General features: G+C 52.8%; 2 protein-coding genes across 2 annotated transcripts; one reads left to right on the top strand and one right to left on the bottom strand.

Moving 5' to 3' along the window:
• Positions 1-980: 980 nt before the first annotated feature.
• Positions 981-7751, bottom strand: POLR3H (RNA polymerase III subunit H). Its single transcript, XM_052790977.1, has 6 exons — positions 7468-7751; positions 6148-6244; positions 4435-4521; positions 3373-3436; positions 2519-2726; positions 981-1859 (listed from the first exon to the last, which is right to left on the bottom strand). Exons 1-6 carry the CDS (start codon positions 7576-7578, stop codon positions 1806-1808), a joined length of 621 nt encoding a protein of 206 aa, XP_052646937.1. The 5' UTR covers positions 7579-7751; the 3' UTR covers positions 981-1805.
• Positions 7752-13460: 5709 nt separating this feature from the next.
• On the top strand, positions 13461-21247 carry CSDC2 (cold shock domain containing C2). The gene is made up of 4 exons (XM_052791024.1): positions 13461-13690; positions 20031-20296; positions 20551-20673; positions 20939-21247. Exons 1-4 carry the CDS (start codon positions 13478-13480, stop codon positions 21099-21101), a joined length of 765 nt encoding a protein of 254 aa, XP_052646984.1. The 5' UTR covers positions 13461-13477; the 3' UTR covers positions 21102-21247.
• The last annotated feature ends 287 nt before the right edge of the window (positions 21248-21534 follow it).

Below are 21534 nucleotides of genomic sequence, written 5' to 3' on the forward strand. Positions count from 1 at the left end.
TCCCTTGACACTAACCTACTGCAGGCTATGCTCATGGCTGTGTCACTGCCTTTCCAACTACATTCCTGTCCTGGGCAACAGTGCCACTACTGCAGCAATGACAAATTTGTAAGGAACAACTGATTTATATGTTTTCCCAGCATTGTGCAGTAAACTTGTTTTCTCAAGCACAGCTTGCTTTGTCCACAATGGGAGACTGAGGTTGAGGAGTATCTTCTTAGCACAGTGTGTAGAGCCATGCAGCTACCACCTCGTGGCACTCCTGGGAGCTCTGACCCTCTGAAGCAGGAGCTGAGCACAACAGCATTACCAGGAGGTACCTGGGCTGTTTCCTCCCCCCAGAACTGCCTGTAGGGAAGCCTTGCTGGCTGTTGAGGCTCTAACTTGCTTCACCCAAATTTCCACCTAGACAAACAGCTGGGGGGTTTCTGCAAACAGTTTGTTTCCAACTCTGCACATCTGAGCACTACTGCTCTATAGACAGCATTCACTGAGCTTATTGTCTGAGCAGATGGAGCTCAGTTACTATGTGAACCTACCAAGTTCTAGGCTCCCTTTTAATAAGGGCAATGCACCAGGAATAACAGTTCAGAATTAAGGGCTTCTAACAATGCTGCAGGGAGGGTGCTGGTGACTCAGGCTTTGTTTTCACAGTTGGAGGTTAAGCAGACCCACCATCCCAGGGAATTACAGCCCCTTCCTGCCAAACGTGGCTGGCTTTGTAATTATGCACAACATCATTCTCCTGGCAATGGGCCCTGCATAGATTTTACTCATGGTTTTGTGCCCCCTTTCCTTTCACTGCTGTCAAGGAGGGTGATGGCAATTGTTTGCTGTTGGCTGTTAGAGCAGAGCAAAGTGTTGGTCTCAACACTGTCTGCCTTGAAATCCAAGTAACTAAACTGCAGGAGGCAACTTTTTTCTTCCTGCTAGGCAGGAAGCTAACAGTTTCCCCACAAATTGTACAGGAAGGCAGGCTGTGCCATTTTTACTATTTATTCCATTCCTGGTATTAACACACCCCTGCAAACAAGTATTTAGCTTGCTCAAAGCAGCCTTGGTCCATTTCAGTTCATAATTACATATTTTCAGTCAAACTCCTGCAAAGTTTAGCTCATTCTACATAAATACAGCCCACCCAATAAAGTATTTCCATTCAGCGCAATGAGTAGCCTGTAGCTTTCCACTGTGGTCATCTTCACAGAGCCTAGTTACTTTTGGGTAAACTACTGTCATTCCAGTTCTTTTTGGCTGACTTCATCCATGGGTTAAGTTCCCATTCTTAGCAGAACATTACCACCACCTCCCCTGCCCTGCCAGCAGCGGCATTCTCCAGAGTACCACACCTCTATGAACCCCAGTCTTTTTGCTGTTTCTCCTCCTTTTCCTGTCAAAAGAAGGGCAGGTTTCTACCCCCCTGAGATCAAGCTCTCGGCCCAAGGAAGCAATACTTCTTGACAGGCATTCTCTCCTGCTTTCACTCACTGAAGTCAACTCCCTTCTTAACTCAGGCAAGTAAAGACCTCCCCAGTTTTCCCTCCAGGGCAGGAGACCAAAGCTCCAGCTGAGTTTGTTACTGCTGCGCTCAAGGCTTTTTGTGCCTGTAAATTCACTTCTACAGCTCAGCGAAGACATTTCTTGAAAGCGACTGTCTCGATCTGGCAGGTTGGAAGCTGAAAGGGAAACAGAGAATGGCAGGTCTAATTTCTTATTCAGCTTCAGAGCAGCCATGAGCACCAGCAGGATCCTGTTACCCCCCGAACAGCCACCGGAAAGACTTTCTGTGGAGCAGGCTCTGATTGCAGCTAGCTGTTTGTCCACCATGACAGGAGGCCCAGGCCTGGCTCGCTGATTGATCCCTGCTCAGAGAGAGGCAAAGAGAACGTGCAATTGTAAACTGCATGGAGAATACAGGAGTAAATGCATAAAATTATGAAATCTCTCCCCCAAGTTACAGATGAGGTACTCACTTTTTTCCCTATGAGAGCCTGCCCTGCACTTGCCCAGGCTCCTTTAAACCTTGTCAACACTACACCAAACCTTCAACACTTGAAAATCAAGCACTTCCCCATTCCACCTCCCAACGGTCCCAACATACTCCAGCTGTGAGAAAACACAGCTTTCACTGGCTTAGATCCCTCCTCTTGCATTGTACTCAGGTGGGTCTAATGCCAAAACACTCCATGGGAAAGACGGCTCAGCTGCTGTGTAAACCTTGGTGTGGTTCGCCCAGCTCTGCGCTCCTCATACGCTCCATCCTGCATCCACACTCTGCTCTCAATCGGCCTCCCAGGGGGAACTCCACCAACAACCACAAAGTGTTCCAGTGAAAACACACGGCAAACACAGAGCGACCACAAGAACAATCTCCTTTCTCCCCTTTGCCACTCCTTTCATTTTGTGACTGTTTCCTTCACAGTCAGCTTAAAGCAATCAGTTCCTTGGGAAAGGGATGCTATTTTAGACATAGAATAAACCACAATGTTCACAAAGCTGTACGAATTATGCACATAGTTACCACAAGAGTGTAGGGTGCCTCTTTCTTCTGGACTTCTTCTGTGGCATTTGAAGTGGAAGCCTCCGCAGAGCTGGGACCTGTTGGTGATGTATCGACAAACGTTTCATCCACGACTCGGAAGCGGATCTCCTCCCCAATGTCCATGTAAAGGTCGTGAGCCCCTTCTTCCGTCTCATATTCCCACACCCACACCTGCTCTGCTTCATCGCTGGCCAAGCCAAGGGTTAAGGATGGGAACAATCAGTATTCTGCCCGACAGATCCCTTCCTGACAGTTTTGAGAACAGACTCAGTCAAAGCCTTTTCACAATCTTTTCTCAAACCCCAACACACTGTCCCAGGTTATCATCTGCGCAGCCCAGGAGCCCTGTCTTGTTTCCAGTTTTCCTCCTTCAAGGTGTATGCTGCTGGGCAGAGTTGGGCCTACGCCCACCCCCAAAAAAACCCAACAACAAAAAAGACCCCAAAACAAGCAAAAGCCGCACCCCAAACCCAAGACGACCTCGCCTACCACAATTAAGTATGTTAGTCACACCACATATCTAGACATTACATGATGTGGTAAAACCGGCATTCTGTCTTCAGCAGCGGCCAAGACTAGCAGCAGGGATTACAATGTGGCTGTTCGGGGGACACGGCCATTCATTTCTATCAGCAGGCACAATGGTCCTGCAAAACCTAATAAGCATGAGGCCTGTCTAGCTGTGATAACAGTCTGCGGGACTTGCCCGACACAACGGCTTAGCTTCTGCCACTGAGCACCTTCATTGTTGCAGTAGTGAATGCCTGTTGGGCCAGCACTGCACAATCTTTTGAAATGAAGTAGTAAAGTTATCAAAGGTGATCAAAGGATACAACTTAGCTGGCTGCTGCAGGGATTCTGGTGGGATGACAATATCATCAAAGAATCCAATAGAAACTGTGGAGAAAAGAATTTGATTAAGACTGAAACGATTCTTTGCAAACGATGTACTGCAACGATTCCTAAAATCCATTTCTAGACTCATTCTCCTTCCTCTGTTAGGAAGGACATCTGAGATCATGCAGGAATTATTCTTTGAGCCACTATGCTCAATTTCAGTTGGCAGCAAAGCAAGCACCCAGCTGAAAGTACATAGAGCAACAGAGAGCACAGTCTTCAATGCCCACTGGGAAAGGAAAAGGCTGTTTGGAGCAGGACTGGAAATAAAAGTGTTCCAAGAAATGACTCAGATGCTATAGAGGTCTGTGACAGAAAAGAGCTTAGAAATCACAGATGTAACACGTGAAATAAAGACCAATATAATGCTAGAACAGCCCCCACCTCCCCCTTGAGCTTTCATGATGTTGAATTTTATCAGAGTGGACATGCCCAAATTCAGCAACAAATGCACCCAAGATAATCTTAGTGTCCTAACTTAACAACAGGGCAGAGGAGCTCACTTGCATGGAAGGCTCCTACAAGAAAGGAAAACAACTCATCAATTATGTATTCCATGAATCTGACAGCACTTGGTGTTCACACAGATGTTTCCCCGCCATGTTTTCAGGTACAGGAAACGATCATGAATTTGCACAGAACTATAGGGAAGATGTATCAGACCAACACAAGCCGATACTACCACTTTAAAAAAAAACAAGCGCTGTTAACTGAAGCAAGAAAATGAATCCAGTCTACGCTCCAGATGGGCTTGCCTGTACTTCTTGGGCATGCACATGAATGACAAAAGGAAAGGGGAGTGCAGACAAAACCATTAAGGGCAGGGGAAGCTGCCAGGCTCAAGCTACCAACCACCGTCAGGTCAGAGCAGCGCCAGAGGCCAGTAATAGTCTTTAACCAGCCTACACACAGCACTACACAACCTGAAATCACAGTATCTCAGAAGACCCAAGAGCTCTGCAGCTCGTGGGTCCCTAACGTTAGAAGTTGTGGTTTACCGTGAACGCCATCCTGACTGCAGCTTTTAATCTGTCCGATCAGAATCTCATCCAGGAAGGGATGGAAGACCACGTAGCGGAAATGCACTTAAAAGAAAACAGATCGTTAATGTTATGCCCATGTTGGTGAACTATACTCCTTCCACAGGGTGGCAGCCATTAAAACAAAATCCCACATCCTATATGCCCTCTAAAATGCTTGCCCAGTTTCTTTTACAATTTCCTTACAGGCACTGATTTGATAGAAAAACAGGAATAAGAGTTCTGATTCCTAACTGTTTTGTACAAATTCTGACAGCAGTTGATCAGCAGTGTCCTGTTCTCTGCTCTTCAATCTTGCAAGAGTTTAAGTTCACAGAGTGAAACTGTAAGATGAAGAACATGGACCAGGGCCTCTGCTTAAGTTACGATGTGAGTATTCCTCCACAATGCTAAAAGGCCAAGAAATTATACTTTCTTGTAATGCTTCTGCTCCTTTTATCTTTGTCAGCAATGCTGTATTTTCTTTAAATGAAATATTTGATATCAAATATTATCAGAGTAAATAAGATTCTCTAGCATAACTGGATTTTTCATCCAGGTTAAATAAAATGTTTCTAACTAAGCGTTTTGCATTTATACTTATAAGAATGCTATACTAAGACAATCTTGGCCAAACACTGTAGGAGCATTTAGCTGTCCATACTCAGTGCTCCTCTTTTACATAAAATCAGGCAGTACATTAAAGAAAGAGTTATTACCAGACACAGTGGGATTTATCAAAGTGCTATCCCAAATTCTGAGAGCAGACTTTTTTCCAAGCTCAGAGAGAATATATTCTCGTTTCAGTTCAAGGAGTATTTCAAAGTTAAGAAGCTGAATGGAGATTAAAGCAAGCAGGAAAGCCTGCCATCCTCCTTCAGTATTAAGAGAAGCTTTTATTCGCAGGCAGCGAGTTCTATTGGAGTTAAACTTTAGACAAGGGGAGCCACATACAGTCAGTCCAGTTCCCTTCTAACAGGAAACATTTCATTTGCTCAAGCTACGCTTCCACATTGAAAACTGAAACTAGAAAAATGCATCTCTTTCCAGCTTAAAGAAACTTATCTTAACTCAAAAAAAAGATGTGAAATTTGCTTTTATGCATTTACTTCCAGTTTTTACTCAGATTTGCCAAAACTCAAAGTAAAGAAATTAATCATTTCTTATTTAAAAAAAAAAGTCACTGGAAATGTATGCTGAACCAGATCTGTCAAAGTCTCATACAAAAACGTAGCAAAACTTCCAGCTAGGAAAAGAGCATCAAATGCTGTGCAAATGTTATATGCAGAAACCTGTTTCAACATTCTAGCTAGGGAAAATAAGCTTCAAAAAGAAAAAATACTAGAGAAACACAGAACAATTAATACAACTTACTTTCTACGTGCAGATTTCCAATCATTTTGAATTAAATTAACCTCTTCCTTACCCCATGCCTATGGCTCTAATTGTAGACCAGAGATGGACTGCTAGAGAAGGCAAACAACACTGGCTATTTACAGCTGTATTTGTACCCAAAAAACGCAGAGAAGAGACTTCTGCCATGTTCCTCTTGCCCTTCTAACAGGCACAGAGTTAATGCTGTGAACTTCAGTAGAGTTCCCCTAAATTTACTGTCCCTAACAACTGAACTCAGTTTACATTTCCAGATCACCAACCTTCTGCAAAACTATATGAGTGAGGACAAGCATATACCTTTGGTATGTGATGCACCATCTCCAGGGAATATGTATGAATCTTCCAGCTTTGTGATATCATACAGACAGATGCAGAGGCCGACATTGTATACAACCTGCTCAAAGAAAAAAAAAAAATTAAAAAGCAATAAATCAAGCAACCTACCAGGTTAAATCAGACAAACCATCAAATTTATACACCTTTTCAAAAGGCAACAGAAGGGTGGCAAGATGGAAGGAAGGCTGTTTTGGTACACTCCCTTCAACAGCCCCAGCCCTAACCACACTGCATTGCAGGGAAACCCCTAACTTATTCAAGTGTTATGGGAGCATGTGCTTTCACTGGCACTGGCAAGAGCACTGCTACAAAGAGAAACCCTTGGGGTAACTGTCAGTAGTGAGAGAACTTGACCTGCCAGGATAGTAAACAGTTGCCCACAGATATCATTCAGCAGCCCCACAGCTTGTCCAAATGCTAAATGTACTTTTCACTAGAGTTACACTCTCAGAAGCCTCTAGGCTTGCCTTTGTCTTTATATTAGCTCTGGGGAGAGACGAGGAGAACTCTTGGTTTCTCTGCTACTTCTGAGATGGCTTTATAGCCTACAGAATTTGAGGCACCTACCAGTCATCAGTGGATGAGGAAAGACTTTTGCTTTTCATAACCTGTCTGTATAATCTGCTATTCACAACCCTCGATCACTTCAGGTTGTGATTTTGAGCTCCCTTCATGTTCACAAGCCACGTTTTGAGTTTTGCACCTGTCTCATGCTGAGAGCCATACGCTAAACACAGTCCTGGGGCCTGCACAGGGAAACCGTGATCTCCTGGTCTACAAAAGAACACTTTTTTATATCCTGCGCCGAAGACCAACTTCTTACTGCCACACTGTATTTCAAGTACTAAGCGCAGATCAAGTCAGCTATTAACACCTTCAGTTCTCTCCCAGTATTACTGTTCTAAATTTATTTCCAACATCTTTTTTAAAATTCCCCCACTGGATGGATTAGTTCGCATCCGCTTTTCAGACTGCATTTCGGATTGCTACTCTGAACACAAACTAGCAGTTACTCACGCTTCTCTTCCATGTTTCTCTGCCCCATCTGCCATCTCAGTATCTTCCCATGACAGCACTAACCATTAGAAAAAAAGCCCCCTTGAGATGATACATGGCCGTCTCTTTGTTTACACGCTCTGATATTTCAGTCGCTGGGGATGGCCTTCACATCTAAGCCATTCTGATGCCTCACCCGCACACCTTATCAGGAACAGATAAAAGGAAGAAACGCTCAGGGATGTTATGACGCCTGCACCAACCTACACATGGCCCACGCTTTACCTTATTGGCCAATTTCTTGTTTAGCTCTTCAGCAATGGATTCGTTCAGTTTCCTTTCAAACTGCCAGGGAGGAATTCTCACTGTGTCAGTCATCTCTACCAGGACAAACATGGCGGCGGGGAGCACCTCTGAGGAGAGCCAGAAGACACCAGCAGCCTCAGGAACCGGAGCGCTGCGGGGACACCGAGACCCCCAACACCTGACCGGGGGCGGCCCGAGGAAACCCCCCCAACGCCTTGCACGGAGCTTCGTGGGGCAGCACCCCGGCTAGCCCAGAAACGGGGCGGGGGGGGGGGGGGGGGGGGGGTCGAAGGCGGCCGCGCAACCGCCGCACAGCTCCCCGGCCTCAGCACGCTTCCGGCCCCTCAGCCAATCACCCTCGGCGGGCGGACCCCCGCCTTGATTGACGCGGGGCGGAGCGCTCAGGGGTGTGGGGGCGGAGCCTTGTCGCGCCCCGCCCCGCGGCGGCCATTTTGTCCCTCCTCAGTGCGGGGCACTTACCTGCTGTCAGCGGTGCGGGGACGGGCCCGGGCTGCGGGGGTTTGCGGTGGTCCCCGTGTGAGGTTTCGGTCCATATAAACGTGGAAAGGCCCTCGGCAACCGGGCGCCCTGCGCGGGGCTGCTCTGTACCTGCCTGCCGCCCGCCGCGGGTGTCTCCCCGGGCAGCGGTCCCTGTGCCGCAGCTGTTGTTTCACCTGACACAATCCACAGTTGCAGTTACTGTAATGCCATTTATCGTTTTCGTAAGCTTCGATCCCGACAGGGCAGCAGAGAGCAAAGTTTGCGCCTCTCCAGGAGCCAATGCCTAGCTGTTTGTTTTGTACGGCAAAACTGGGGGGTTTATAGCCCTCTTGCGCCTAGAAAGTATTCTTCACAGCAGCAACTGCCCAATGTTTAGGTCAAGGTTATTATCAGGTACACATTGGCATCACGTATTGCTGGAATAATTTATTCTGAATGTTAACTGCAAAAAAATACCCCCGTGGTATGATTTTGCAGGCCTCGGTGCATTCTGCAGCGACGTAAGCAGCATGAGGGATGGTAGAAAACAAAGGGGTGTGCTAATGTCTGAAATTTCTGGGGAAAAATGAAAGGAGGTTGTTTGAAGTCTGTTCAAAAAAAGATCTGCCAGGAAAACCAAACATCTCTGGCTGACAGTGAAAACTGCACTGTCAGCATAAAGGCTTTGATGCAGAGCCTAAGTATGTCATCCCCCACACCCCCCAGCAGCGCACAGTGGCACAGTAATGAGTGTTTCAGATAAGTAATCATTAAATGTTGAGCTGTCTTGGAACGGGAAGGGGAAAACGAGGTGGTAAATACCGTGGCTAGACCTCATTAACAAGATACATGTCCTGGCCAAGGAGTTTCTGATTTCTTTGCAATTACTCCTCTTTCACCAGGATCTGTTGGGTTGTGGGTTGGTTTTTTTTTTTAAACAAACATGGCTGGTCTGTGTGTGTTTGCTGTGCTTGTATTAAATGGGGGCCCCTGAAATGAGTTTACCTGTCACCTGAGAAGAGCAGCATTTTTCTTGGAGCAGCATCTACCATCTGAGCAAGGAGCTCTGCTGCCAACGCAGCAGACACCGCTCTATCAGAACACCTCATCCCAAATCCCCAGCGTTTCTTGCTCGTCTCGTCCTACTTCAGGGAGCCTTACAAAGGTTCCTTTTTCCTGTGCTGCAGTCGCGGCTGTGCTAATCTCGGCGTGGCACAGTTTTGCTGGCACACGTGCCGCATCCCTTGCTGTTCTGCCCTGGCCTCACACAGGTCTGGCAGTGCAAGGTTTGACCTTTAGCTGGAGTGCCAGTTTTGCAGGTATCTGCAGCTACTTTTTCAGAAGAGAGGATAGTTCCTGATCCTGTGCCTCTTCTGATGGCAGGGGAAGAAGTAGCCTTGGTATCACATGAGGAGGTAGAAGTTAGACACTGTTGATACTGGCAAGGTGATCACTCTGGATGCTTTTGTACGTAAGAACTGTAAGGTTAAATAGGGACAGGGGCTCAGGGGAATAGTAGGCTGAATGCTCGGGAGAACATGGGAGATGGAGAGAAGTGGATTTGGACAGTCATATCACACTTCTGTTTCTAGCCCATCCTTGAGCTAACATTTTTCACACTTCCAATAGCCGTGCCCCACTGGGGGCTCTTGGGTGCCCAATACAAAGCAGATGCTTCTCTCTTCAGCCTGATCCACAGCCCCCCAAAAACAGCTGTGAGCAGTGGGTCTGCGAGGCCTCACTTCACATTGGCTTGTGTCTTACGGTTGGGTCTTTGGTGTCTTATAAAGTGCAGGCACCAAGCAAGCTCTTCTAGGGTGAGGACGTGCAGAATGTCTCTCTCCTGTATCAGCTCTATGATCGCCAAGAAGGGCTGAACGCTGCAGGCTGTTCCTTGGTAAGGATGACAGGATTCCTCTTCTCTATGCAGCTACATATTTGAGGGAGCACAGCAGAGCGCGGCGGGCAGGCAAGTGAAACTTGCAGGTACTTTGATACTACTCTGGGGAAACTGAATTGAAATGTGTGCAGAGAAAGATGGTGATGGCGGCGTCAGATGAGCTTCATTGCCTTAGATACCAGGCTACAAACACCACCAAGCTGAGTCGAACTGGCAATTTCTCAGCCTCCACCAGTAACATCACAGGCTGTGGGAAATGATTTCCAGTCTCACCCTCTGCAGGTAACCCCCCTGATCCCAAGCAGGGTGTGCCTGGGCCTTCGTACAAGTGACAGATGTTGCTCTGTTACCACCTAGGTTTTCTCCCTGGAGGAGTTCCGTATTTCATAAGCACCATCTTGAATGTAAAAATATAAACGAAAGCCACACTTTGCCCTGTAAAACGTGGGTGTTGTCGCAACTCAGCTATTGATAGCGCTCAGAGTTATGTTACATTTAATGCTGCAGCTAAGGTATCTTGATGTTGGAGATTGTGTGAACAGCCTCATTTTGCTGGGTGGTCTCTTTTTGTCCCAGTAGTACTGACACAATGAATATCCACAAATCCGCAGCACCTGTACACACCTTTTCATACATAACCATAAAGTCTCTAGAGTCTCTCTCAGCAGTATTGGGGCTTTTCCAATGTTTGGGAGCATGGTTCTTCGTCGCTGGTTTTTTTTGAAGCTTCAGCTGCTGGAATCCAGGGATTGCACAAGGATCTTTCTGTCACTCAAGAGAAAATCCCAGACGTTTCTCATTCTCACAATTGTACAGGTGTCCTGGTTTCGGCTGGGATAGAGTTAATTGTCTTCCTAGTAGCTGGTATAGTGTTATGTTTTGGGTTCAGTATGAGAAGAATGTTGATAACACACTGATGTTTTCAGTTGTCGCTAAGTAGTGTTTAGACTAAAAGTCAAGGATTTTTCAGCTTCTCATGCCCAGCCAGCAAGAAGGCTGGAGGGGAACAAGAAGTTGGGAGGGGACACAGCTAGTCGGCAGGTGGTGAGCAATTGCATTGTCCATCACTTTTTTTTTATATTCCAATCCTTTTATTATTATTATTGTCATTTTATTATTGTTATTATTAATTAGTTTCTTCCTTTCTGTTCTATTAAACTGTTCTTGTCTCAACCCACGAGTTTTACTTTTCTTTCTGATTCTCTTCCCCCATCCCACTGGGTGAGGGGGGAGTGAGTGAGAGGCTGCATGGTGCTTAGCTGCTGGCTGGGGTTAAACCACAACAACAGGAAAACTGGAAAATACTATCTGAAGTTACCTGAAGGCTCAGAAACTGGGAGGAAAATGAAAGGAACCCCCGAATTATTTTGTTTAAGATCTCCTCTGCCCCCACATCCCCATGGCTGTTGGGGAAAACTGGCTCAGGGACTTTGGAGGAGGTGAGTGGTAATTTGCATCTAGACTGTTTTGGCCCTCCTTTGATTGACTCCAAAGGAATTATGTATCTTCTCACGTACAAAGTCCTCCACGCTCCTGCCTTTGCTTCCGTCTCTGCAGGCATCTCTGGCACCCCCACTCTCTGTTTGATCAAAGCTTCCCCTCTTCTCCTTTTATCATTTTTGCATGCTTTAGACTCTCTGCCTCCTCTGCTGCCGCGTGTGCCCAGAGCCACCTTCCAGTCAAATGTGCTTTGAGTTCCCCATGCCTTTGTCATCAACAGCCTTTAGTGACTACGTGGGAGAGTCAGGTTCTGATGCTCGTCTCCTCTGTTCAGTTTATATTGTTTAACAGAGGGCAGCTGGGCACACGGCTAACCCTGGTGTACCACAAATCAGGCAGGGAAGTACAGGTATTTATGATATTCAATGTACAAACGTTAAATGAGTGCCTGGGGAAGAAGAGGCATGCCTGTACTGTATGTCTCCAGCACTCTTCTGGCCTCCAGCTGTTGCCAGCTGAGGACCCTCCTGGTCTGGATGTGTAGAGCTGTCCCCCAGGAGAGGATGTGCCATCTCAGGAGAAACTTGGAGAGGAGACTGAGAGCTGGCTGGGTTTCTCCTCCCCTTCTTTTGCAAGGTTTTGGAGGGTACACTGGGGAGATGAGCCTCATGGTGTCTGTAGGGGGTGGATGGGGCTCCTGTTTTGCCACAGAAAACTGCTTGAAAAGCCACAAGCGGAGGGTGATGGGCAATGGCAGAACCCACCAGCACTTGGGGTTTCAGTGCTTCTTGGTGGTCTTGCCGTGGGCTGGTCTCTTCTGTCTACGGAGCCTTTTTCCGCACTATAGTTCACTGACAGGAGAGACACAACTGCTTATGATCCGGTCCCTCTGCCAAAGCCCCTGGGACAGCCACGGATCAACACCCAGCTACCTGGATGGATGGATACAGCCAGGTGGAGCAGTCGTGACCCTGTCTCCTGACTGTGCCATGCCTCATGACTTCCCACAACTTGTGTGCCATCCTGCAGCCCCGGGGGTTGTCGATGGAAAAGGTCCGGTTCGTGTCATTGCGTTCAGCCACCTAGAAGAGAAAGGAGTCAAGGCAAGAGTCATGTTTGAGAAACCAAAACCAACCCACATCCACCCTGCATCACAAGACACCTGTGATGGCTCCCTGCAGCACTCACACTGCGCCATGCTTGTTCGGGTTTCTTGTAGATTTTATTGCAGGATCACGGGGGCCTGTGTGGTGAGGTGCCAGTGTGGTCCACCCTTCTGCTCCAAAATGAGTCTGATATCACCTAAATTCCCCCCAAAGGATGCCTACCCAGCCTGTTCTTAAAAACCTCCAGTGATGGAGATTCTGGTGCTTCCCCAGGCAATCTACTTGAGTAATTAACTGTCTGTTCTGTTAGAAAGCGTTTCCTAATGTCTAGCATCAGTCTTGCTCCTTGCAATTTAAACCCCATTACTCCTCGGCCTATTCCCCAGCGGATGCAGCGAACGATTGATTCCTGTCCTCGTCGCATCGGCCCGCACCCCCAAGAGAGAAAGTCTCGGGCCAATTTATGGCATTGCCTCTGCCTGCAGAGCTGGCTGTCCTGAGCACGCCAGCGCAGGGGAAAACAGAAAAGAAACATCTTTTGGGGTCGGGGGGTTGGCATAGTGCCCTGCTAGAAATGACATCCTTGGAAAGCACCTGGGTTTGTGACGGCTGCAAGCCCGGAGCAGGGGAGCGGGGCAGCAGGGTGGATTTGTGACCGCGGCACCCGTGGGTGCTGGGGGGGCTGCAGGCTTGGGCAGGCAGGGAGAGTGGCTGCAGCAGTGGGACTCGGGGTGACAGGGGGGAGTTTTGACCCGCCGTGGGGGACCCCTCCTGGTCCAGACCTGGCCTCATGGCACCATCTCCCCCTCCGGTGCTTTCCCACCCTGTCCCCCGTCCCGCTGTCCCCGCGGCCCGTGGGGCTGCCCCATCGTGTCCGGCTCTGCCACCGATGCACGTCACTTTGCGTAACCGGAGCGATGCAGCCCCCCAGGGCCGACCCTTGGCCTCTCCAGCCCCCCGTACAGACTTGCTCCTTTAAGCCCGGCTCAGAAATGACCAAGCTGATCCCTCCCACCTGCCCGCTCCCCCTGGCCTGGCCCTGACGTCAGGGGAAGGCGTGCGGATGCGTGTGCGTGTGTGTGCGAGGCGCACATCATACACACATCAGATACCGCAGATCCATCAGCAGGCAGGCAGGCAGCCGGAGAAAGCCCCCCCAGAGCCGTGCTGCAGGCGAGACTGCTGCTCCTCGCAAGGTAGCGGAGGAGCCTTCGGCCTCGGCGAGCACCGATGCTTTGCGGAGCGCAGCTCCAGGGAGCCCGTCACTGCTAAGGAGGTAAGGGGAGGCACAATGGCCATCCACCCAGCTTGCCTGGGCTATTGTAGCTGGAGGTTAAAACTTTGCGCACCGCCTTTTATCTTTCAAACCTGCTTTTGCCTTTTGGCGGCGGAGAGGTGCGAGGGTGAAGCGTGACTTGCCTCCTCCGGTTTGGTTATTCCCCGCCAGCCTCAGGAACAATAACTCCTCTGGGGGTGGCGTCGTCGTCGTCGCACGCCTGCTTTGGCTGGGGGGGGCAAATAGCCGGGGCTTTGCCACGGAGGGCTGAGATCAGCTGGGACCCAGCTCCCCGATCGCCGGGTTGAGGGGGAGGCGATTTGTAAAAAAATCCGGCTTGTTAAAGCGGGCTGATAATGACGGGGGCTTGAATTGGGGTTTCTCTGGGACTGGCTGCACTATTCATTCCTGCAGACGGCAAGTTAGATCCACAAAGGAGGAAGGAAGGACACAGATGAGGACATTTGCGCCAGGTCTTTGAACAGACACTATTCTAATTAAAAAAAAACCCCACCACAACAAAACAAAGCAACCAAATCCCACAAACTTGGTATCTGGGAGTGATGATTATGCATATATGCTTAAAAGGTAAATCAAGCCTCCATGATGGCTTCTCCCTTTGCTTCCCCTTTGCATCTGGCAGGCTGCTTGCTCTCCCCCATGGCCTCCCCGAGAATTGGGCAGCCCAGCACTGACTAAGGGAGCTTTTTATAATCCATCCATAAAGGTGACATTCATATTTTAGCGCTAAGCAGGCTGTATTGTAGGCGACACTATCTCAGCAAAGATCCTTGGAGTTGTGAGCGTGATTGGCTTAGCTGGGGAGGGGACGCTGTCAGTGTGTATTCCCCAAAAACCGCCTAGTTTATTTTTCCTATAGTAATTTGTCTCAGCAAACGGGTTTTTAACATGCAGGGTAGGCAAGGAGATCGCTTTGCTTGGTGTTTAACTCTTAGCGGCATGATCTGGTAACCAAAAAAGGGAGGGGGGGGGTGCTGAAAGGCTTTCATTAGCATCGGACAGAGACAGCATTTATAAAAACCTGCCAGACGCCAAGGCTGTGAGCCTCCTCTGAGGAAGGATGGATGGAGAAATGCAGCCCGGCGAGCGCTGCGGTGGTCCTGCTTGTGGTAACCCCTGCTTGGAGCCATCCTGGTTCCCCAGCTGGTTCCTGCCCTTCGCGGCAGCCCCCATCCCCCCGGGAGATGCCGATTCGGGATCTCTGCTGGCCACGGCATTGTTGGTGGGTCCCTCGGCGCGTGACTGTGCCAAGCAGCTGAAAAATGGGATTTTTGTTTTTGCATCAAGCTCTGGGGACACGCTGCCGTGTCTGGAGGGGTGTAGCTCTTCTCTGTTTCAGCCCGTGTCTAGACAGGCTGGGTCTGGGGGGGCATCAGCCTCCCTGAGGATGGCGGCGGGCCAGAACATCACTTCCCCTGCTCCGTGGGGTGAGGCGATGGCTGCCGGCAGCCGGCTGCGGAGATGTCTTTTTGATGCGGGTGTCTTTTTGATGTACAGAGACCTTTCTGTCACTGGGGCAGAAGCAGCGGGGAGGTAAAGCTGACTCCTAAACTGGGGTGGAGGAAGGAACCGTGATGGCGAGCGGCAGGGAAAAAGCCTGTGCGGGAGCTCGCTGGAAAAGGCAGCAGAGGGAAAATAACCTCCGGCTCCTCAGGGGGAGCGGCGGCACTCGGGAGACCCGAGCGCGGTGGCAGACAGCATCCGAGACGGGGACTTGCGAAGGGACGCAGCGGCGTGAAAGGAGACGGCCCGTAAAGGCGACGGCGGGCCAGCCGAAGGGTCACGTCCAGAGCCGGAGTGTGACAGCCGCCGGCAGAGCGGCCGCTGCTCCATCCGTCATCCGTCTGTCCGTCCTGGGCACTCGGGGTGCCGGTGGATGGGAAGAAGCACAAAGAAGCGCCGCGCGGGAGGGCCGACTCGCCGAGGGCGATTAAGCCAATTAAATATGTATTCCCCCACCCGGCCGAGGGACGCGTGAAGGGTTTTTCTTCGCTGCCGCTAATGAACGGGGAGTGGCAGACAGAAGCTGGTGCCTCTTCAAAAGGCTCCTTCCCCCCTTCTGGGGGACCTTGAAAGGCTGTTTAGTTAAACAAGGTTGCAGCCAGCACGCAAGTCAATGTGTTTGGCTTTAAAGAGAGGGAGAGAGACAGTGATTTTATTTGATAAACCGCAGACCTTTCAGTCACTGGTGATGAATGGGGTACTTGGATCTCGAGATAAAAGCTGATGTGTCTACTGCCTGTCTGCCTTAATTGGCCTGGGTTTCCTGCGTTCGCCTGCGAGTGCTCCCGACTGTCAGCTCCGCTTGGAAGCCTGCCCTCCGAAAAATATAAAAGCAAAGCTGGCTGCCGCTGCCGAAGGAAACCCTGTCACCAGAGGGCTCTGGGTTTTCGCTCCGACATGGTTTCTTTGGGGGGGTGGGGGGGAAGACGGACGGGGTGGGGGGTGTTTTTTAACGAAGAGCATCCTTCCAGGGTGCGCTGGGCTCGGTGTCACTTACACACGTCCTTGGCTTGGAGGACTGTCACCGCGGGGACCCTCGGAGCAAAGCCACCGAGGGGAGACACAGAGGAGCGAGGTGGGGGTCCGGCAGCAGCAGCGGAGGGGGGTTACGCTGGAAAGGCTTCCCGTGCCCCGCGGCAGAGCCGGGCTGCTACAGCCTCTGCTCGCCTTCTCAAGTGACCCGGATTTCGTCCCTGCACCGTATACGTGCGTGGCGTGGATACGGTGTGATGGGTGGTGTCTGCCAGGCCGGGAGAGACCTGCGGTGGGGAGAGATGCTCTCGGCCCCGGTGGAGGTTAGCATGACCGCTGGCGATGGAGGAGAGGGGGAATATGCCTCCCATGCCCCAGGTGCCCCCTCCTTTTCGCCTGCTGGGGCTGCAGCGTGGGGAAGGGGCTGGGGAGAGGATGGTGGGGTGGAGCACAGGGAGGGAAGGAGAAGGACAGGAGAGGCTTCCCGTGCTCTCCGGCTGGTCTGGGAGGGGAGGAGACTCCATCGAGGACATGCTTGGGTCTCCCTGCTTCTCTCAGCCCACCTTTGCCGTGAGTTTAATTTCCTCCTTCCCTTTGTTTGCTGCGGGGATTTAAATGAGGTGGGAGCCAGGATCCTGCCCCGGAGCCCCCTGTGGTGCCAAAGCTCCCGCTCAGCCTCAGCTTCACCGGCACTGGTAAACCCGGGCGTTCAGCTGCCGGGCCCCAAGGCTGACCCACAAATTTGGGCTGCTCGAGCTGGGTGCTGGAGAGAGGCAGAGCGCTGCTGGCCGTGGGAGCCAGCCTTGGCATGGCTGCAGGACGGGGGTCTCTGCTCCAGCCCCCCCTGCTCCGAGCAGGAGTCAGGTGCAATGCCTCGGTTAGAGCAGGCTGCTCAGGGACATGTCTGGGGGGGGTTGCACACCCCCGAGGACGGGGATCTCGCAGCCTCGCTGTGCCCTGTCCCCGTGCTCATCCCGGTGAGCTGCTGCCCCATGCCAGGGCTCTCCCCAACATCCCCGTGGGCCAGCTGGAGCCCCCTAAAGTGCCTGTGGGCAATCGTGCCCTTGGGCCTCAGGAGCGGGCGGTCTGCCTCCTCTCCCCCAGTGATGCCAGCATGCTCCTGCTCCCCACCACCCCTCATCCCCCAAACCAGGGAGCCTTCCAGGGCACCCCAGCCTGGGCTGGTCCCACAGGTGAACCTGGGACAAACCCGCTCTAGGTTGCCACTTCATCAGCCCACGCCGTTTTGTCCCTGCAAGGCTCCCCCTCTTGCACGCCCCTTCCCCTTCGCCTCTTATTTTTCTTTTGCCTCTGGGAAACTTCCATTTTTCCAGCCCCTCGTAGACCCACCGGAGGAAGCTCTTTCTCCTGGCGCCAACCAACCCCCTCAGCATACTAATAGTTTGCTCCAAGCATCGTTATTCAGGTTAAATACCCTCCATTGTCCCTAATCTGGTGGGGGAACCGAAAGGCCTCATCAGCGAAAGCGGGCACAGAGGAGGCGCGCTGCGGTGAAGCCATTTTCATAGCGGCAGGTCCATGATGTGGCAGAGAACCGAGGGCCCCTTCCCCCAAACTGTCGTGCTCGTCCAGCCCTGACACCTTCTGGGAAGGCGACGGATCCTGCAGCGACGCTCGGGGACCGCATTGCTTTTTGCTGCCCAAAAGCGGCCAGGCTGCTCACCAGCGCAGGCAGGGCTCCCATTGCACAGATGGGAGCAGTGAGGCAGCTTGGTGGCCGCCCCGGCTTTTGGGCGTCTCGCTCGGGTGCTCCCTGAGCCTCCCCCAGCTCCTTGGGTATGGGAGAAGGAGATGCTGAGCCCGAGCAGCCCCGGAGTGGGATGGGGTGCGGAGGAGGCGGCAGGCGCGCGCGCTGCAGTTGCTTCGTGGCAGAGAAGAGCTGCTGAAGTGCGTGAAGGGTTTGGTGTGGGAGCAGATGGGAAGCCAGCGAGGGGAAAGATGTTTTGGAGGGGTTTGCAGCCATGGCTGGAAGTCATCTCGGAGGGCAGGAGGAAAGCGGTGGCTTCTGCCTTGGGGTGGTGTTGTGGTTTAACCCCAGCCAGCAACTAAGCGCCACGCAGCCGCTCACTCACCCCCCCCCCGCAGTGGGATGGGGGAGAAAATCGGGAAAAAGAAGTAAAACTCGTGGGTTGAGATAAGAATGGTTTAATAGAACAGAAAAGAAGAAACTAATAATGATAATGATAACACTAATAAAATGACTACTAGGAAGACAATTAACTCTATCCCAGCTGAAACCAGGACAGGTGGGACGTCAGGGTGGCCTCTGCTGCCTGGACCTTGGGGTGAAGCTCTGCAGGGCTGCGGGGGGGGCAGCTGTTAGGACACCAGCTGAGGCGTAGATGGGCTCCGGAGCTGGACTGGCAGCAGTCGGGACCCGGTGGCAGGCAGACCCCCTGGCAGGGGAAGCGAGTGGAGGTGGGCGAGGGGAACAGGATTCCCCGAAACTTCAGCTGCTCTAGAAATCTTTTCCCATGTCCTTGGTGCTTGCTAATTTCAGAGCGGAGGTGACCCCCTTTTGCACATCCCCCTAGGGCCTCTGCGTCTCAAGGGGCTGCAGATGAGTCAGAAACCAAATTAAATATTCTCTGGGTTTCCCGCTGTGTGCAGGTGTCATCCCAAAAGACTCCGCACACCCCAGTGGGGCGGAAGGGGCTGGAGGGGGTGGCGGGGAAGGGGATGGTAACGCCATGGGATGTCGGGCTCCTCTGCTCCGAGTGATGGGGGAACCCCCGAGCCTGAGGGGTGATGGAGATGGGTGAGCCCCCACCCAGCACCCCCAAAGAGCGGTGCCCCCAAGCAGCCGCTGGCATGGGGCACCCCGAGATGGAGGCACCCAACATCAGATGCAGCAACCGACAGCAAGAGAAATCAGCAGAGCAAAGGCTTTCTGGGCAAGCGGCCGCAGTGCTGATCATGCACCGGAGCATCTCGCCGGGAGGCTTAAAAATGCACAACCCCCCCCCGCCATTTCATGCTTGGGGTGGTTCGGCGAGGACAGCCGTGCCCACACTTGCTCTGGCTCCTGCTCTTCAGATGTCAGGCCACGTCACAGATTGCGGGGTTTCTGCCCCTTGGGGCTTTAACTCCTTGCAATTGGCATGACACCAGCCGAAAACTGGAGCCCGATGACTGCAGTGGCAGGAGGTTGTGTTTGTGTCGTGGCTCATCATCTGAGGTGCCTGAGGGGCACGTGTGCTGCCGGCGGCCCCGAAATAGCCTCTCGTAGGGATGAGCCCGGGGCAGGCAGCGAGGCACTGGCTGGGGTTGGGTCCTAAATCCCATAGCACTGAGGCAATCTCCAGTGGTGGGGAGACCTCAGACCCCTGACTTTGACCTACCTTTTGTCTCAGCCTTTGTCCTTCACCCTTTTAGCAGAAATCTCGGGCTGGGGAGAGATCTCAGAGGCCAGGGCTGGGGGCCTGGGCGTGCTGGCACTGCTTGGGCATCCTTCCCAAAATGGTCCCTGCCCGTGGCAGCCCACGCTCAGCTGCTTCTTCTCCCAGGGTGTGCTTTTTAGCGACTTCATCTCTAATATATTGGGATTATCCTGGAAAATGAAAGACGAAGCCACAAACCAGGCTCTTTTCTTCCCATGGGATTGATTTGGTGGAACATCCCGGCTTGCTCCAAGCCAGGATGGGCTTCCCAGGGTGATTCCCAGTGCTGGGGACTGGTGCCTAGTACCAAAGGCCAGTGGCATGCTGCCTGCCCCACAGATGTGGGGCCGGGAACAGAGGGAGCAAATCCTGACAGCAACTTGTCCCCGCCAAAAGCCCCCCCCCCGGGGGGTCTGTAACCACCCCCCCGCTTTGCTCCCCAGGTCACAGACAGCGGACCCGCGCACCCGGGTGCCCTTTCTCCTGCCGCCTGCCTGCCCATCCCCAAAACGGAGGAGCCCGCCGGCCCCACCATGTCGTCGGACCCCAGCGCCCCGCCGGCAGTGCCGCCCCTGCACTCCCCCAAGTCACCGGTGTGGCCCACCTTCCCCTTCCAGCGGGAGGGCAGCCGCATCTGGGAACGGGGCAACCTCCTGCTGCGGGACCTGCCAAGCCCCCTCCCCACCAAGAGGACCAGGACCTACTCGGCGTAAGTACCCGGCACACGGCAAGCGGGCTTGGGACTGTCCGGCTGAGCCGAGCAGGGACCGTGGTCACCAGCGGTGCCTGCAGAACCCTTTACACCCGGTGCACGTCGCCATCGCGGCACCCGGCGTCAGCGCACCCACCTGCCCAGGGTACTGTGGGTGGGTGCCGTGCGTTCTCCCAGGGAACGCCACGTTTTTGTAGCAAACCTCTCCCCCGTGCCGCCGTTGAGATATCCCCATCCCTTTCCTCCCACAGGACAGCGCGTGCCTCCGCCGGCCCCATCTTCAAGGGTGTCTGCAAGCAGTTCTCTCGCTCCCAGGGCCACGGGTTCATCACCCCCGAGAATGGCACAGAGGACATTTTCGTCCACGTGTCTGAGTAAGTCCGGGGGTCGTGCAGTGCCGGGACACCCTGGGGTAGCCGTGCCATCAGCGTGGGGCTGGGGACCCGTGGGCTGGGTTGGGGATGTCTCCTTCGGGTGGGGATGGGGCTCTGCCTGTCCTCTACCCCCCCATCACTGGTGGATTTTCTTTCCCAAGGCACAGCTGGTGGGTCGGGTGCCTTCCTTGGTGCTGGGTGGTCCGGGGTGGGGGGTCCGGCTCTTGGCCCCCAGCCCCACCACCTCTCCTCTCCTCTCCTGCAGCATCGAGGGGGAGTACGTCCCAGTGGAGGGGGACGAGGTGACGTACAAGGTCTGCCCCATCCCTCCCAAGAACCAGAAATTCCAAGCGGTGGAGGTGGTCCTCACCAACCTGGCGCCCCACACGAAGCACGAGACGTGGTCCGGCCAGATCATCGGCTCCTAGGCGCCTGGGGGGGGCCGCCGGCCACTCGGCCCCACGGAGCAAGCCTGCCCGGCTTGCCGAGGCGGCGTCGGGGCCGGGGCTGCCCCCAAACGCGCAGGCGTTTGCATTCAGTGTCTTTTATAAGGTTACGGTTTCCTTTCTCTGTATGTGTTTGTAAGTGTCTGTCGAGGGGGACGGGGGAAGAAGAGCCCTCCCCTGCCACCCCCCAGCTCCGGGGGCAGTGCCAAGCCCCATGTCCCCTTCCTTGTCCCCGAGGCCATGGGGAGCAGGGGAACCAGTCCTGCCCCCCGGCCCCCCCGGCTGCCCTGGGCTGAAGAAGGTGCTGAGAGCAGGAGGGGGCGGGGGGGGGAGCTGGAGGGGCTCGGCTTGTTCTCCTGAACCCCGCTCCGGCGAGACAGGCACCCCACTTGGTCCCGCTGCCTGCAGCACGGCA

Source organism: Harpia harpyja, chromosome 6, assembly GCF_026419915.1.
Source record: "Harpia harpyja isolate bHarHar1 chromosome 6, bHarHar1 primary haplotype, whole genome shotgun sequence".
Taxonomy (NCBI): Eukaryota; Metazoa; Chordata; class Aves; order Accipitriformes; family Accipitridae; genus Harpia; species Harpia harpyja.

Coding starts and splice junctions, on each gene's coding strand:
- POLR3H (XM_052790977.1), bottom strand. CDS start 7,578: ATGTTTGTCCTGGTAGAGATGACTGACACAGTGAGAATTCCTCCCTGG. Junction 3,437..4,434: donor CAGTCAGGATGGCGTTCACG/GTAAACCACAAC, acceptor TTTTCTCCACAG/TTTCTATTGGATTCTTTGAT. Junction 2,727..3,372: donor CTGCAGCAGCCAGCTAAGTT/GTATCCTTTGAT, acceptor TGGCTTGGCCAG/CGATGAAGCAGAGCAGGTGT.
- CSDC2 (XM_052791024.1), top strand. CDS start 13,478: ATGCGTGTGCGTGTGTGTGCGAGGCGCACATCATACACACATCAGATA. Junction 13,691..20,030: donor AGCCCGTCACTGCTAAGGAG/GTAAGGGGAGGC, acceptor TTTGCTCCCCAG/GTCACAGACAGCGGACCCGC. Junction 20,297..20,550: donor AGGACCAGGACCTACTCGGC/GTAAGTACCCGG, acceptor TTCCTCCCACAG/GACAGCGCGTGCCTCCGCCG.